The 17,889-nt window shown below is 45.3% G+C and overlaps 1 protein-coding gene across 3 annotated transcripts in view; it reads right to left on the bottom strand.

Moving 5' to 3' along the window:
- The window catches only part of LOC147010730 (V-type proton ATPase 116 kDa subunit a 2-like), a 46,814-nt gene extending 31,039 nt beyond the window's left edge, over positions 1–15,775 (bottom strand). Inside the window, exons 1-4 of one of the 3 annotated variants that reach the window (XM_085859298.1) lie at positions 15,377–15,775; positions 14,937–15,063; positions 4,490–4,568; positions 4,279–4,376 (exon numbers count right to left, since the gene is read on the bottom strand). In XM_085859298.1, coding sequence (XP_085715424.1) covers positions 4,279–4,376; positions 4,490–4,568; positions 14,937–15,053 — 294 coding nt within the window. In that variant the 5' untranslated portion in view covers positions 15,054–15,063; positions 15,377–15,775. Of the gene's footprint in view, positions 1–4,278; positions 4,377–4,489; positions 4,569–14,936; positions 15,064–15,167; positions 15,291–15,376 lie in introns of those variants that run through there. The other 2 variants (XM_085859297.1, XM_085859299.1) reach the window with 2 other exon arrangements.
- Positions 15,776–17,889: the final 2,114 nt, after the last annotated feature.

Raw genomic sequence — 17,889 nt, 5'->3', positions numbered from 1 at the left:
GGTAATTTTCCATTGGGGGGGGTTGGTGGCCAAGGTGCAAATCTTAAAAAAAATAAAAATAAAAATGTTTTTGTTCTTATCAACTCACATCGGCCAGATTCATTACTGGCCATTACCAATTGTATTCGCATGTTGCTATGGTAGTAGCTATTGTGTTGTTGCTCAACCAGTCAATATTTGAATGAGCTATGATATGTAAAGTTAACAACAGAAACAAAATTACATTTAAAACACCTCAGTTTTGTTTATTTTTTTAAAATAGAATTTGACAGTAATGCACATGAATGAGCCACAAGTTTAGACACGATCAGAGCTACTAACTACATGTATCTAATTTTCAAGAAAGCAAATAGTATTGAATTTTATGGCATTTAAAGAAATATATATATATATATATATATATATATATATATATATATATATATATATATATATATATATATATATATATATATATATATATATATATATATATATATATATATATATATAGGTGTTTCCTTTCTCCTGCCCTCAAAATATCATAGAATGAGTGAACTTAGGATAAATCATGATTGCTCAAACATATCCACATCATCTCACTTGACATTTAGATAATGTGTGAGAAATCAAGACAGCTATTGTGTATCTGGACTCATACAGGAAATGTTATCAAAGTTATATTCATCAAACTAACCATACTTATAAAGTTTTAACACATTTAATATATGATTATACATTTAGCAAGTGTTGACTCCTGGTGTGATCCCAAAACTGGGACTTTTACAATACGTTGTAAACTAAATCAATCAGCACTCGATTATATTGTTAGCTCCTATTTGGACATGAACAATACAATACAAAAGTGCAAGAGGTAATCAAGTGGTCATTTATCATCATCATTACCGTCGCCACCATTACCACTGCCATCGTCATTGTCGTCACTGTCGTCATCATCTTAGTCCGAGTCTGAGTAGTCTGAGTGAGTCGTTGCTGATGGACGGTATTCTGTGTGGATTTTGGCAGTTCTGCTCCCATATATCTGCACGCTGTCAGTTCTACTCATCCAGCTGGGGTAGGGTCTTTGGACATCAGCATTGGTTGTGTGGTTCCATCCGTGCCGGTGTTCCAAACCATGGCCATCGGGCTCTGGTAACTCTTGTGTTGTTTGTATGGACTGGACTGATAATTGGCCCTCTGGATGTGCAGCCTGATACTGTCAGTAGTTGGTGGGAGGCATTCACTTTTCTGCCTTTTCTGACAGAACTTTCATTGTTGGATCAGGTTAGCTGTAACACCAGCTGCCTTAGATGTGGTGTACAAGGTACATAAGAACTGTTCGCATGAACAGACCGTCTTCTGTTGGTGGGATGACATATCCCAGCTTGGAAAATGTGCCTTAGATGACCTTTGTCTTCAAGGAACTTCTTAAGAGCAGTCTTCTTGCCAATCCCACTGAAGGCACTCATCAAGTCACATCCTGAAAGTGCGTACAAGGATGGAAGTGCGTGCAAGGATGGAAGTGCCATGCAAACTTCTGGACTAACAGCTGAAACTATTTTGTGGATGGGGATGTAGCAAAGTTTTTGCTTCACTCCAGTGCGAAACCAAAGTTTGTGGCATGGCATAGTGGGGTACAAATGTATACATATGACTGCAACATCTGTCTGGTGACTGAACAATCAACTGTGAATGGTCATGTGAGGGATTGTGTGCTTGCAACAGGAGCCTTGCGTCTGCCTTTTCATGGTCAGATTCCAATGATAGCTTTGCAGCATGTCCTCTTATGATCAGCATACAGTCCTTTCAGTTCTTGAAGCCTCCACAACAGACCAACTGATTGTCTGCTGCGCGTTTCTCTGGTACAGTTTGGCACCATCTGTCACAGAGGAATGCACAGAGAAATTGTTTCCTTGAGTGATCTGCATAGACATCTCTCTATGGATGTGGGCCAAACTGTCTCTTCTGGTACAGCACAAGTGTCGTTGCTTGCATTGTGTGCTTGCCATACGTTTCTTCATTAAAGTCATTGTTGGCTGCAGCTGCTTGTCCAAACACACATGACCAGATGTTGGATGGAGTGATGACACACAGCAGATTGGACTTGGCAAAAACTTCAAATTTTCAGTCAATTGGATGAAAATTGACAATTTTAGAAATTTTGGTCTATGTTGAGCTCAAAATTAATTGGTGGTTGAATTCAGTGAGCTGATATGAAAATCCTTTTCAGATTTCAAGTCAATCAGATGGAAATTGACAATTTTAGAAATTCTGGCCTATGTTGACCTTTTGGCCTAAGTTGACCTCAAAAATAGTTGGTGGTTGAATTTAGTGACCTGATGTGCAAATCCTGTTCAAATTTCAAGTCAATCGGATGAAAATTGAGGATTTCAGACATTTGGCCTTTGTTGACCTATTGACTTATGTTGGCCTCAAAAAGAATTGGTGGTTGAATTCAGTGAGGTGATATGAAAATGCTGTTCAAATTTCAAGTCAATCGGACAAAAATTGACACAATTTTGGAAACTCAGCCCATGTTACCCTTTTGGCCTATGTTGACCTCAAAAACAGTTGGTGGTTGAATTCAGTGACGAGATGAAAATTGACAATTTTAGAAAATGTCGAAGTTGACCTTTGGCCAATGTTGATCTCAAAAAAGTGACCGCTACGTCACATGGTCATGTAACATGTGGTAAAGTTTCAATTTCCTCCATTGAACAGTTTTCGATGTACGCTCTTAAAAGGGCTATCACACCTTGACGTCTTAGCCAGCGTATGGCAAGATCTCAAAATGTATGTAAAACGCTGGCGTACGCTGAACTATTGATGTTTTTTTAAGTTTTGGGCGTATAATAACGTGTTGGGCGTATGCATAACGTACACAGAACGTTTCAATCACATATGGATAACTTATACCAACGAATGCTGAACATGTTGTCAGCGTTCACAACCTATACCCAACGATAGTCTAACTTATGCATAGCGCATGGCAGCGTATCGCCGACGATCACGTGGCGTAGGCTATTCATAGGCTGCGGCTCGACGATTCAAATCATAACCGCACTAGACATCAAAGTGTGAAGCCGCTGTCACACCTTGACGTTTTAGCCAGCATATGCCGACGTATGAAAAATTTGCCGAACCAAGCTGGCACACGTCGAATACGTTATGGGTAAGTTTTTTATACGTTAAGAGCCATGCTGGCATACGTCGTCATATGCAGAGTACGTCGAGAAATTTTCAGCATGTTGAAAATTTATCAACGTACGACACACGTTCCGCATAAGCTGGCATAAATTGTTGGCACGTTGCGTGATCATTGACACGCGTCGAAACACGTTACTCATAAGTCGAAACACATTGAGGTAATGGTTAGCGTCAGTGTTCCAGACTCCCTGTTTTGTTTTTTTTTCTTCGGTACGACGGTGATGTTGAAACTTCGATTTCTAGTGCGGTTATGGTTTAACTCGTTGAGCGGCAGCCTATTAATTATATTGTATTATAACCGCACTAGAAATCGAAGTGTCAACATCACCATTATACCGAAAAAAAAAAAAAAACAGGGAGTCTGGAACACTGATGCGAACCATTACCTTGACACGTTTCGACTTATGAGTAACTTACAAGTAACGTGTGTGGACGTGTGTCAACAATCGCATAACGCGCCGACAACACGTTACTCATAGGTTAGAAATAAGTTTCGGGTACGCTAAACATTACCTCGACGTGTTTCGACTTACGAGTAACTTACAAGTAACGTGTGTCTACGTGTGTCAACGATCGCGTAACGTGCCTACAACTTATGGCCAGCGTTATGCGGAACGTGCGAGTCATACTTCGAAAAATTTCAAGCATGGAAAATTTGTCTAACAGCTCGGCATACTACAACGAATGCCAGCATACTACGACGTATGCCAGCATGCTCTTAACGTATACAAACTTACCCATAACGTATTCGACGTGTGCCAGCGTTTTTGCCAAATTTTTCATTCGTCAGGCATACGCTGGCTAAATCGTCAAGGTGTGACAGGGCCTTAACAAAATGCAGACACGACATACGTACACTACCGATCACTTAGCCCTGCTTTTCGCTTCACAAGCGCAGGGTAAAAAAATTAAAAAAAAAACACAAAACAAGCACATCATAGGGTGGGTGGAGGTAAAAAAAAAGTAAGTAAGTAAATAAATAAGTAAGTAAATAAATAAGTAAGTAAATAAAAAAGTCAGTAAATAAAAAAGTAAGTAAGTAAAAAAGTAAGTAAGTAAATAAGTAAATAAATAAATAGGCAACCAAGGTACCTTAATGTCTTGAAATTCCCGATGTTGAGGAGCTTTAGGATTCCCCTCTAGATCAGGGATGTCGATGTTGGCTTTCTCAATCTCGTTTTCGATATAAGCTGCAGCAAACATTTACACCATAATCATGTCGATAAATTGGCAAAAGAATTTCAACAAGCAAAGAAAAAAAAAAACTTTTGTTTTCAAACATTGATGTTTTATTCATTCTCACCAATAATCCTCTCGACATCCTCACACCTTCGAATTTCACAAACGTATTTCCGCTGAAATGCATTCACATCAGAATTCAACTGCAATGAGAAGCAGAACAATATCAACTTGAACGGCACACGGTAGGGCAAATACCTACGCCAGGCTGAACAGTTTATGGTTTGTATCCCAATGATAGGCCGGATCTGGATCTTAACCAAAATCTAATCAGCTTGTTCTTTCACCTTCCCGATTCATCCACCAAGTTTTGTCATAACTCGGCCACAACCTTTTGAAATATCTTGCTATACATTGTTTTGGCCCCATCTCTCAATGGTGAAGAATCACTTGGAAGAAGAAAAAAATAATAAAATAAAATAAAATAAAATAAAATAAAAACAACAACAGTATCCACATCCACGCCTTCACCAAAATCCAATTCATTTATCCTTGTCACAGACCCAACTGTTCATAAAAGCTTTGTCCAAATCCATCCGTAACATTTTGAGATATCCTGCTCACAGACAGAAAAACAGACAGACAGACACACAGGGGTGAAAACATAACCTCAGTCCATCTTTGGCATGCAAATCTTGTGCGCGAGCTCTCATTTTCCTACTACACACATTCAAGGTACAAAACGAACTTGTGGTTAAATTAGACGCAAAAATGCAATAGTTACATTGGACAACTTTGTTAAGAGTAGGATTGTGGGGCAGTACCATAGGTAGGGGCTGACAGGATAGGGGAGCGGAAGCTGAAGGACTCTTATGCTGTATATTGTGGGTTTGATTCCTGACGAGGTGATAAACAGTCACCCTGATGCTTTGTAGACAGGATGTTGAACACCATCAATTCGTAGTTTTTCATCCCTCAGAAGGACTTTAAAGCATAATGTCATAATCTAAAACTACCACAGTGGCATAAAGGGTAGGTGTCATCATGTGTCAAAGCCTGGTGTTGGCTCAACAATTAAGATGGCTGGCTTAAGATTTTATGGTCTTGAGTTTGAGCCCCTGTTTTTTACTGTTGAATTAACACCAGGTGGGTTGACTCAGCCTGTCATCCTTCTGAGATCAGCAAAACGAGTACCAGGTTACTGTTAGCAGGGCGCAATGCATCAGCGGCACAGCCACACTTTCCGAAATAAATGATGCAGCCAAGCAGCCACAGGTGGTACCTTGACCAATGCCAAATTCCTACCCTAACCAACACCCCTGAGATAGACCGGCAATCTGCCCAGGGTTGTTGTCGCAGGTGCCTTATAATAATAAATTTTATTTATATAGCGTTTTTCAAATACAAAGAAATCTCAAAGTGCTGAAGAAGGGAGAAAAAAAAAATCAGTTGGTCAAGTAACTAACTAAATAAATAAATAAATGGAAATATGATAAGAATCAAAGTAGAGTAGAATCAAATTACATTTTAAAAAATAAACAAATATCAATGAAAAATAAAAAACATGTACATAAACATATCAAATTGCATAAAATACAGATAATGGAAAAAGTCATTGTTGCGGGGATGGGACGTCGGCCGTGGCACGACTGCCAGATGGAGCCGCAAGTCGGCTCGACCGATCGCCCGGAATTCAGATCGTCGCCCCGGATAAGTCAGGAGTCGACGGGTCCGTGTTTTGGACCATGAAGGGTCAATATTTCCACCACGTGGTACAGGGTTATTTGCCAAATCTTCAAAATACCTAGAGACCACGTGGCGATCTTCTACAGAGTCTTCACACCCTCAAAGGAACTCGTACGGAAACGAGCCGCTTAGCGTGCTCGTTCCGTGTGCGATTCCGAGCGGTTTCATCGCCGAGAACCGCCGGACCCGATTATCCTGTGACAACGGCAATGGCCAGCTAATCCCTCACACGCGACACGCTCAGTCAATGCAAGAATGGACTCGACGAGCTGAGAACATTCAACAAATGAGGATATTTATTTATAATGCAATAATGGGGAACTAGGGAACACAGAAGAGCAGAACTATACCGAATATAAGAAATGCAATGCAATATATACACAGCACACAAAGCACTTAACAGTTTTCTACTTATTAGATGGGCCCACAGACAGACACACATACATACACACACCCAAGAAATGGTGGCTGATGCCTTTATTTCGGACTTCAGCTCAGAGGGACAGGTGAGCTGAAACCCAGGGTCTGTCTTGGACCTTCCCACCTCGTGTGGTCTTCAAGCTGTTCAGACCGGGCACCAGTGAGGGCGAGCTGGACCCAACCACTGTGAGCCACGATCCTTTCCGAACTCCAGCGGATCCCCTCGTGCTCCGGAATACATGCTGGTGAGACGAGGCGCCGATCCTTCCCGACCCGATGCGTCACTTCCCCGTAGAACCACCGACCAAGATGAAGCCAAGAAGTCGCACCAAGCCGGGAACCAAGCAGAGACCACGAAGAGCTCCACGAACCAAAAAGAGCCAGCCGAACGAGCTCCACTCACTGAAACCAAGCAGAGGGTTCCCTTCTTATTCCTCTCAGGCCCACCTTGCTTCCGGCATGACTCATTCGCCGTCGGTGGGGGCTACGCATTCCATTCCCCCCCCCCCCACGAGTCAAGTTACGCCCATATTAGGCAAGGAATTCGGTTCGTGAATGCATTCTGACACACCCGCATTTCAGCGAGCGCACAGAGGATGCCGGGAGCAGAGGGTTTGCTGTTGTTCAGCGTGTCCGCAACTAACGGGCATTTTGCGGTTGACGTTGAAGATGAGGTTTTTCATTAAAGGGGAATCCTAACTATAAAGATAAATCACAGCGCATGGACATTTATTCACCCATTAGACAAGGGGCAGGAGCTATCTATAAAACACATACTTACCGATATAACTAATCTATAGGACCTGTATGTTGTGTGCTCATGGCTTCCAGATTCGCAACAATATTACATAAATAGATAGACCAATGAATGGGGGAAATTTTACAAACAATAGAAATAGTAACATCCTTGACCAATCCTTTTCACAAAGCAGGATATTTAAAAGCAAGGGAATAAAACTGTGTTTTAAACCTAAATTTAAAAAGTGAAATAGAACTGGATCCCTTCAGATCATCGAGGACCCTGTCTTTCATTGTGCAGCCCGTGAGCCACTGGCGGCCCCTGGTGGCTGAAAGTGCGGCCCTTGACGCGCGGTCGATAATACATAAATGTGAAAATGCCCCCATCATAATCCACCATAAAGGCTATCAAATTGACTCAATGGGTTCAAATGAGTGTTCCAATGCGATGCATAAAAGTAACATGCTTGTAACTCAGTCATCCACAATGGAACAAAAAAAAAAAAAAAGTATGTCAAGGTGGGGCCTAATGCCAGCTATTTTGGAGTCTGACAGGTGGTGTGGTGGCTCTCACACTGATGTCTTATCGGCAAAAGTGGCCCCCTCCTAAAAAATAGTGAAGATTACCGATCTCGGAGCTTATTCCATAGTCAGGGTGCAACCGAGCAAACAGCCCAATCCTCCATGGTGCGAAACCGCGTCCTGGGCACAGACAGGAGACCAGCAATGCTCGACCGAAGGGTGCGTGTGGGCGTGTAATGGCCAAGTAAACTTTGCCAATATGTGCAGCTGGTGCCACGTAAGATCTTAAAAACCAAAAGTAAAATTTTAAACTTGATTCGATGTCTCACTGGCAACCAGTGCAAAGAAGTCAACACAGGAGTGATGTGCTCCATTTTCTTCGTTTTGATTAAAACCCGTGCAGCACTATCCTGAACTTATTGAGGCTTTTGAAGGGATTAGTCAGGTAGATGAACAAAGAGCAAGTTACAGTAATCGAGCCTGGAAGAGAGAAAGGCATGCACGAGCTTCTCAGCATCAGGTAGCTTGAAGGAAGATCTCAATCTGGCAATTTTTCTGAGATGGAAAAATGAAGTTTGACAAACTCTCTTGATGTGGGTTTCCAAAGACAGAAATGGATCAAATGCAACACTAAAATTAGAAACCAAGGAGGAAGGTGTAATCCATCCATCTATCAGGACCATACTCTGTGCAGAGCATTGGTGCTGCCTAAGCAATCTCCTTGACTATTAGGCATAATCCTGGACGGGTCGCCACTCCGACACAGGATACCAGCAAGCTGGCACCCATTTTGCCGACCTCGGAAGGATGACAGGCAGAGTCAACCCCACCTGGTATTAATTCAACAGCCAAGCAGGATTTGAACTCAGGATCCGAGGATCCCAAGCCCACCACCCTAATCATTAAGCCAACACCAGGCTTCAAGGTGTAATGACAAGCCCATTAATTAAAATATGGTTGTTGCCCCAAAAAAAATTTCGTCTGATGAGGAATCCAATAAGTATAGCTTCAATCTTGCTGCCATCGAGTTGGAGAAAGTTAGAATCAATCCATGCATGCCCTTATCTCGTCTAAACAGTTGTTCACCCGGGAAATTAAAAGCTGCGACAGGTGGTGAGTCTCGGGGAAGGATTGCAAGTTGACCTGAGGCCCAACGCAGGGAAGCGTGAGCCACGGTGTTTCAGGGAACCCTCATTGTAGAAAGTGATCAGTGTGCCTAAATAGTTTACTAAACAAAATTTTGGAGGAGATATTCTAAACAAGCATTTGAAAATCTATTAAAAAAAAAAAAATGTATGGTCTTCCTGGTCTATATCGAGTCCTTCATGTGCTGACTCTGGGGAATTTGTAATGAAGTTGTCAATAAGGGCCTGTTTTTTATTTTCACATTTGTAAATTAATGATATTTCTTGTAGGGCTGACATAATTATTTCCATTGTTTATGCTAGTCTTGGTTCTCAATATGACAAATAGCCCCAATATTATTTGCAAATAGAATTGGATCAGCTCGAAAAGGGTCTATCCATGTGAACTGACGGAAAACGTCGAAATTGACCATTTTCACACGAGAAGGCTCTTATTGGTGCCAATAAATTGCCTTGAGTCCAATCCGATAGAAAATAAATATTTTTTCTAATGATATTGCTTGAAAGTTTCTTCGAGTAATAGTAAACTTTCATGCAAGGTACCATCAGGATTTGGGAACTGATATGACTCGGCTAGCAAATTGGGTTTGGCCAGTGAAAATCTCCACCGGTCCGTCACATTTTGCATTTCAGTCAATAGTTTAGACTAATAACATGGCAATTAAATTGTTGTTGGTTATATACTCAAATACAATGGGAGTGATTAATCTGACCAAGTATCATTCCCTTATTCCCCCAATTAGTGAAAATATAATCTGATGAAAATTTCTCCACCGGTCCGTCACATTTTCAGAAAGGTGATTTTTCTGTGTAATTCATGTTATTTTCCATAATAAATGCTTTTGATTATATTACTAAGTTTACTGATAGCATTGATGCAGTATTTTATTCAGGTTATCATTTCTGGACAATTTTGGGTTTTTGACCCTTCGAATGACAGTCATCGATAAGCTGACAGTCATTTTAAACAATGGTTCACATAGCATTATGAAACAATGGTACAAGCTATAAAACCCTGAAACAACAATCTTTTTGTCCTGGACCAATCATTAGAGCTGACGTTGCTGTTGTTCGAGCTGAAAACTTGCATGTCAGCCTGACCAAATCAAAAAATCCTACCCTATTTGAGAAAATGACGAGTACGTGCCCATTGAAAAAATAATAATAATAAATAAATAAATAAATAAATAAATACGTAGCGAGCAACAAACAACAACCACACAGGCCGTTTCTTCGCTCTCACATGCCTGTACGTGCGTGGCGCGGAAGTTCGCATATCACAGTTACAACGATTCGCAATTTTGGTTTTAATGGCCAATTATTCAATTAGCGCCAACGTATTTTGCCTTTTCGCAATGTCATCGCAAGGAAAAACAAAGAGAGAAAAAAATTACTTCCTTGTTCGGAGCACACCAGCACTCTGATGTTACCAAAATGTATGCACTGTCTAATATGAAAACGATCATAACTTGGGGCATTGTGTTCATCTATAAATGCGCATAAGAAATCGAGAAATTATTAGAATACACGAAGTCATCACACTCCGGAAGCCCGTACGTTGTAACCCGTAATGGGGAACACGGCTGAGCTTCCCTTCCCCATCGGCCACGCCCACGCAGCAACGTGTCCTGTCATTGGTTGGTAAATAAATCGCCATAACTTGGGAAGCACTTGTCCGATTAATATCAAACCTTGAAAAGGCACATCCTAAGGTCCCCAGCAATATACCTGGCAAGTTTCAATTAGATCGGACCAGCGGTTGTCGAGAAACAGCGGTCACACACACACACACACACACACACACACACACACACACACACACACACACACACACACACACACACACACACTGCTGGAATTATAGATAGACTAGTACGTGCCCATAAAAAAAAAAAAATAAAAAAAAAAAATAAACCACACAGGCCGTTTCTTCGCTCTCACGTGCCCATACGTGCGTGACCCGGAAGTTCGATATTATTCGCAGTTACGATTATTCGCAATTTATTTTTAATACCCAATTATTCAATTAGCGCCAACGTATTTTACCTTTTCGCAATGTCGTGGCAAGGAAAAACAAAAAGAGAAGAGAAGAGAGAGAAAAAAATTTACTTCCTGGTTCGGAGCATACCAGCACTCTGATGTTCCCGAAATTTATACACCGTCTAATATGAAAACTGTGGTGTAGCCTGCGGGCCTGTGGGGCAGGGCATGATGGTGGGGGGAGTGGTCGGCGTGATCATCGTGTCTGCCAGGGATATAAGGAGTGCGCGCCGCCTGAGGCGTTGTAGTGGGTGCCGTAGTCGCCGCGGCTCGTGAGTGCATCGAGTACGTAATAAAGGAGAGCTGCGGGCAAAGTACGCCCGCGCTCCCGCTGGTGCAACAAAGCCGGGCTCGACTGTTCCTCCGCTCGTGCCTGCCTTCTAAGCACCCCTACCACGACACCACAGATTGGTGACGAGGATGTTCGGATCGGCGTGTGCAGGGTGTTTGGGTTCGGAGCGGCAGCGAGTAACTCAGCGCACCCCGCGCGGTTCGAGGTTCCGGAGGAGTACGCATCGCGAAGAGCGTATCGCAGGTTCGCTCGCCGCACGCACAGGCTCGGGAGCCAGGAGGCTCGCCAGCGCGGCCAGCTCAAGCATGACAGGAAGTCGAGGCACGGCGCACGGACGCGTGCCCGCCTTCGTCGGAGTCGACTTCGGTCACGTCGAGTGGACAACGGCCGCGCTCGGAGTTCGTTTAATTGAGGCACGACAAGTCTGGGGAATGATTTCTGCAAGGTCACGGCTAAAGAACGAGGACACGCAGTTCAGCTCGGACGCGGCGTTGGATGTCGCGCAAGCTCTGAGGAATGTCCGGGGTCTCGATGGTCGGTGCGCAGCAGATGATCTGGAGGTCAGTGCGATGTTCCAGGCGCGCACGGCCGCGCGCACATTCTGCGGCGCGGGTCGTGGGCGAGCATTGCAATGCGATCACTCGGACGGCGGTCTGAGCACTCGGGGACGTCTACGGTGTGTGTGCCGAGAGTCATCGCCCATCATAACAGTCATAGATGGCGGTGTGCGAAGCGATCCTTCCGTCCCGGGTCGAGACCTACTGCCGGTACGGTGTTCGGTGCATGGCGTACACGGTAACGCCCCGGGTCGAGTTTTGCAGCCTGGGCACAGAGATCCCAGCGACCCGGAACGGGAGATACTGCCGATGTTAAACCTGCCTTCAATTGGTCCGGAGGTGACAAGATCAATGGCAGGGGAGGTTGAGGTGACCGGGGCACTAATGCTGCCCATGTTGAGCCTGGTTTCAGTTGGTCCGACGGTCACAGGACCGATGCCAGTGGAGGTCGAAGTGATAGGGGCACTGATCGGGTGTCGAGTTGAGTCCACTCGTGCTGCCCTCGCATCGCACACGTACACCGGCGAAGCGATTGCACCGCTTGCGGTGGCCGACGTCTCGGTGCTCTACCGGGGTCGAAGCGCCCTACTCTCGGTGTTTGTGGTGCGAGGGGAGGGGCCCGCCCTTTTGGGTCGGGACTGGTTGACGCACCTCGGGCTGGATCTCCAGTTCGTACCTCCAGGTGAGCCGGTGCTCCCTTCGATGCTGTCTTCGAGTTCCGAGGGCGAGGTTCTGGCGGCGGGAGCCGCGTCGATGCAACGGGAGCGGCCGTTCGTTGCTGCCTGCAACGGTGATGTGCGGTTCGGGAGCAACGGGAGCCGTGCCAGCTCTCGCGATGAGCTCTCGCGCTTTGGCTGCGCTCATGATGCAAGGCGCGCCGGTGTTGTTCGGGCAGTTTCAACGGGGAGCTGCAGCGAGCCCGTCGCGTTCAAGAAAGTCACGGTTCGCAACATCGAGACGACAGCCGGGAGATGGACACGTGATGTGGTTTATGGGTTGGTGTTCATTGCGTGTTTGTTTTTAATTGCTCAAGTGATGCGGTTTAATGGTATTGAAATAAATGCCGACGGTTCCTGTGTGAGAGTGGGTTTGGCTGAGATCAATCGATGGGATTTGCATTATGATCAATGTGATGTGGAGGCTTTGGGAGCGATGGTGGCAAATAAAGAGGTTTTGTTGGCCTCCCATTGCCCCGGGCCGCGGGTGGTTACTGTGTCATGTGCAGGGATTTCATCGGGGAGACGCGCTGTACGGAAAAGGGAGTTTGCAATGGCACAAATGATGTTCTTATTGATTTATGATGAGCCTGAGTTTAAGGGGTGGTTTGTATGGAATGGCTACCGTCTAATTGCCGTGTGGGTCTCGGAGATCGACTCGGAGCCAGGGCTGGTGCGCTGTTCAGCATTACCCCCACCTCCGGTTTCGGCAGGGTCAGACGTGCCTGGCGCCTGGGGCGCAGCTCTCTATTCTCTCTCGAGGCCGTTTGGACATGCGTTGGAATCTCAACTGATTTTGGTGCGTGGGTTGTTATGGGGCATTTGTTGCATCCAGCCGACGGCGCTGTTCAGCGCCCCCACCCAAGGTCAGTCGGGTCTGGCGTTGGCGCCACGGCTTCCAGACAGCGGGCTTCCAGCCTCGGAATGTTTATCTGCTTCAGCTCTGGCTGGGGGAGATGCGCCGCCTTGTCGGCCGGAGGCGTTTGATGGTGCCGGGGGAGGTTTGCTCGGGAGGTCGCTGCGACCTCGCCGGGGGGGGCATGTAAGCATGAGCCGCCTGGGGGCACTTTTGCTGCGTAGTGTTGCTGTGCTTCTCGCCTTGCTGCTTCATATCGGTAACGCGGTCAGGGTTTTGTGGGTTCATTGTGCAACTCAGTCTTCGGAACCTGGCTGTTGCAGCTCCACTCGCTCGCATCGACACGTTATATGATGTGATGTGCTTTTATACTATGCTTTTTCTTTTTTGTACCTTGTCTGCTTTTATAGCGTGGTATTTTGTGCTGCTTATGCTTATTATGATGATGATCATTTAATAATCATGGTTTTAGGAGGGAGGAGTGTGGTGTAGCCTGCGGGCCTGCGGGGCAGGGCATGATGGTGGGGGGAGTGGTCGGCATGATCATCGTGTCTGCCAGGGATATAAGGAGTGCGCGCCGCCTGAGGCGTTGTAGTGGGTGCCGTAGTCGCCGCGGCTCGTGAGTGCATTGAGTACGTAATAAAGGAGAGCTGCGGGCAAAGTACGCCCGCACTCCCGCTGGTGCAACAAAGCCGGGCTCGACTGTTCCTCCGCTCGTGCCTGCCTTTTAAGCACCCCTACCACGACACCACAAAAACGATCATAACTTGGGCCATTGTGTTTTTCTATAAATGCGCATAAGAAATCGAGAAATTATTAGATTACACGAAGTCATCACTCTCTGGAAGCCCGTACGTTGTAACCGTAATGGGAAACGTGGCTGAGGTTCCCTTCCCCATCGGCCACGCCCACGCAATAACGTGTCTTGTCATTGGTTTGGTAAATAAATGGCCATAATTTGGGAAGCACTTGTCCGATTAATATCAAACCTTGAAAAGGCACATCCTCAGGTCCCCAGCAATATACCTGTCAAGTTTCAATTAGATCGGACCAGTGGTTGTCGAGAAACAGCGGTAACACACACACACACACACACACACACACACACACACACACACACACACACACACACACACACACACACACACACACACACACACACACACACACACACACACACACACACACACACACACACACACTGCTGGAATTATAGATAAATGACATTTTGTGATGACCAATCCTTTTCATAAACTTTTTTTTTGCAAAATGTTCAGTGAATGTTAGATTTTTTTATGCTGTAACAACTTCACTGCACATGAAAATTGATTTTTTTTTCACGACTTCTGAAACAATTTGGCTCACACTTCGCTGCTTTGAGCCCTGACTGTCTGTAGAGGAGCATGGCAATGCATCATAACCACACACCTTCCCAATAGCTGCTGCGCAGTATACACAGGTGTGTAACGAACTTGAGGAAACACACAAAAATAGAAACACCTCTCAAAACATTCCCAGTGAATAATAACCACGACTCACATCTCGAAATTCCACCAGGGCGAGTTCACCCAGCTCACTGAGACAAGCGTACGCCACGTCCGTCTGCAGAAACAGCTGGGCCAGGCAGACCTCCTCCCCTCGATACAGGTCCGCCATGATGGATGCTCTGCATTAAAAAAAAAAAAGGACAGCACGGTGGAGGTCACAAAGTCCTATTAATCTGGATCGACATGACAAGCAGCAACCATTAGGATCCTGAATGTCACGCACATCAACGGTGTTACCACAGGTTACAGGTAGCCGTGACCCACTCAACTAGTCTCCTGTGTAACTCGTGTAATCTCCCGGACTTCAGACGCGACAATTCGTGCACCGCGAACACAGAGGGAACACAGCGCTCCCCTCACACCCCCCACGCCCCCCCCTTCCTCATGTCTATAGTAATAATCCCGCCGTGTACTCGATGGAACACAACGTACATTCCCGCTCTCTCCCTCCGTCCTCCTTACATTGAGACGGGAACGCCTCGAATTCAGGGCGATGTTGCTCTGTGGCGCCAAGGTGAACCACTTTCAACACACCATCTCTCCAGGCGCAACTCCCTCACTCCTTCCCCTTCACGTTTCCTTCCGGCTGTGATTGTACTTGGAATATTTCCTCAACGCACTTGTGAACTATGTATTTATTTATTTATATTCATCGAAACGGATGGCTCGAAGAAAGAAGAAGAGGAGGACAGCCGATTATGAACACGGCAACAAAAAAGAGGTTTACTTTTGATAAACTCCGTCGATTGTTAAAATATAACCAACGCAAAAGGTGTGCATCAAAACACTGCCGTCCGATTTTTGCAACGTGAAAAAAAATCGCATCCACGTCACCTGAGGAAATGACGTATGCACGTTGTGATGAAACGTCACGGACCGTCAGTACGTGCACGAATGTAAAGAAGATGTGAAATGAACTGAAGGGGGAAAAAATAAAATAAAAATCCCTTCGACGCCGTAATATATAATGCTGCGACTAACAATACCGCCATGGCTGCGATACACAGATTGATAAATCGATACAAGACGATGACTTTCGAAATGACGCGATCGCTCCCACAATGCATGTGTGCGCATGCGCAGGACGCTTTAAGCCCGCCAATGGCGATGGGGTCGTAGTTTATATGGTGCGTGCGAGTTAAGGATTGATATGTCGGCCTAGAGATACGTATCTAATGTATTGTGTGAATTCGTCTTCGAGATGCCGGCAGGTGGATGGTAATTTGTCGGTGTTGACGGTCTTGGCATGCAGGTTGCGGCTGGCAAGACAGCCAGCTTCGCCCTAATCTGTCCTCAGCCAATTGAGTGTATCTCCCCACTCGATCGATCTAGTCTCCCTCGTATACTGGATTCCTCAAAGCTATATTTACCCCCTTGGTTCTTGAACTCCCTCTCGAGCCGATCTCTCTGGATAAACCTCCCCTAACCCAGGAGGAAGCGCAAGCACCTGCAGTGACTCGAATCGTTGAGGTAGCATGCCACCCCCCCCCCCCTAATCTGTCCTCAGCCAATTGAGTGTATCTCCCCACTCGATCGATCTAGTCTCCCTCGTATACTGGATTCCTCGAAGCTATATTTACCCCCTTGGTTCTTGAACTCCCTCTCGAGCCGATCTCTCTGGATAAACCTCCCCTAACCCAGGAGGAAGCACAAGCACCTGCAGTGACTCGAATCGTTGAGGTGGCATGCCACCCCCCCCCCCCTCCACCTGGCTCGCTGGTTGAGTTGCCCGATTGGGCCCCGCCACGATCAGTTTGGGACTCACTGGTTCCTCGCAAGACTCCCGTTCTCTCCAGTGACCGTGGACATCAAATTGTGCGAAGGAGAAGCCTCACTATTCTGACCCATCATTTCTCAAAACACCTTTTCCCATTTTATCTTGAACCCTCCTCTGTCGTGATTCTACATTACCAATTTAACGAGTGCCATAACCAATTTACCATAACCATAACCAAGCTTAACATTTGCCATTATTACCATGGTCAGCATTTTCACACAACAATGGCAGTTTCTTGTTTTATACTCCAGAGCGAGGCTTGGGGAAGATCAAGGCTGAATTAACAATGGGGGTAGCGGGGCAACAATTGGGCAAAACCAGCAAGGGGATAAGGTAACAGGAACAGATGAGAAAGAGAGAAGGAGGGAATTGGCAAGAAGAGGGTTTGGTAAGGAAGGGATTCGTCTTGTTGGCTGCTCTTAGAGCACCCTTATTCTGGACATTTCCATCTGTCTGTCTGTCCGCGAAACTTTGGTCAAGCCTAGGGGCTAAACCACTCAACCGATTCCAATGAAATTTGGTAGGGAGGACCAATATTTCTGGGAACCGTGTGCTTTCGAATATGGGACCCCAGGCCCCAGCAACGGCCCTTTAAAGTGGTCGAAAAATCGAAGCTTAGAGTTCTGTGCGCAATCTATCTCGCTCTCTTCATGCCAATTTGCAGCCCTAACAAAAAATATTTGTAGGAGGAGATAGGTTTTTGGCAAGTACATGTCGAACATTTCAGAAACGGTTAATTGCGAACATCTCTAAGAGAAAGAGTCTGATTTTGATGAAACTTGGGTGAAATGTGTACAATGTGGCTAGCATGTACACAAAAATGAATGGTTGTTATGCACACCTCCGTTGCTAAGCAACAGCTAAAATACTTTATCATACATCGTACACTTATTGTGGACTGTACAAAAAAATCAACAAACCTCCGAAACTGGACCTCCGAGGGACCTGTTTTTTTGTGCCCAAGGAGAATGTCTTACAGCATCATATAAAAAAAATAAAATCTTTAGCGAATAGATAAATGGAATTACCAGGGCTGCCATTTGTTAGAGTCTCTTTGGAAACATGCCTGAAATTTCACAAGGCGGGTTTCTGGGTGCAAACTAAGAGGGTTGTGATAATCATATTTATTGTGCTAAATTGATTGATAGCATGTACATGAATATCGGCG

Source organism: Eptatretus burgeri, chromosome 16, assembly GCF_056783735.1.
Source record: "Eptatretus burgeri isolate ZD-2024b chromosome 16, Ebu_testis_v1, whole genome shotgun sequence".
In the NCBI taxonomy this organism is placed as follows: domain Eukaryota; kingdom Metazoa; phylum Chordata; class Myxini; order Myxiniformes; family Myxinidae; genus Eptatretus; species Eptatretus burgeri.
Note: the sequence above shows the minus strand (reverse complement) of the source record. Positions and strands in the feature narration are given on the sequence as shown.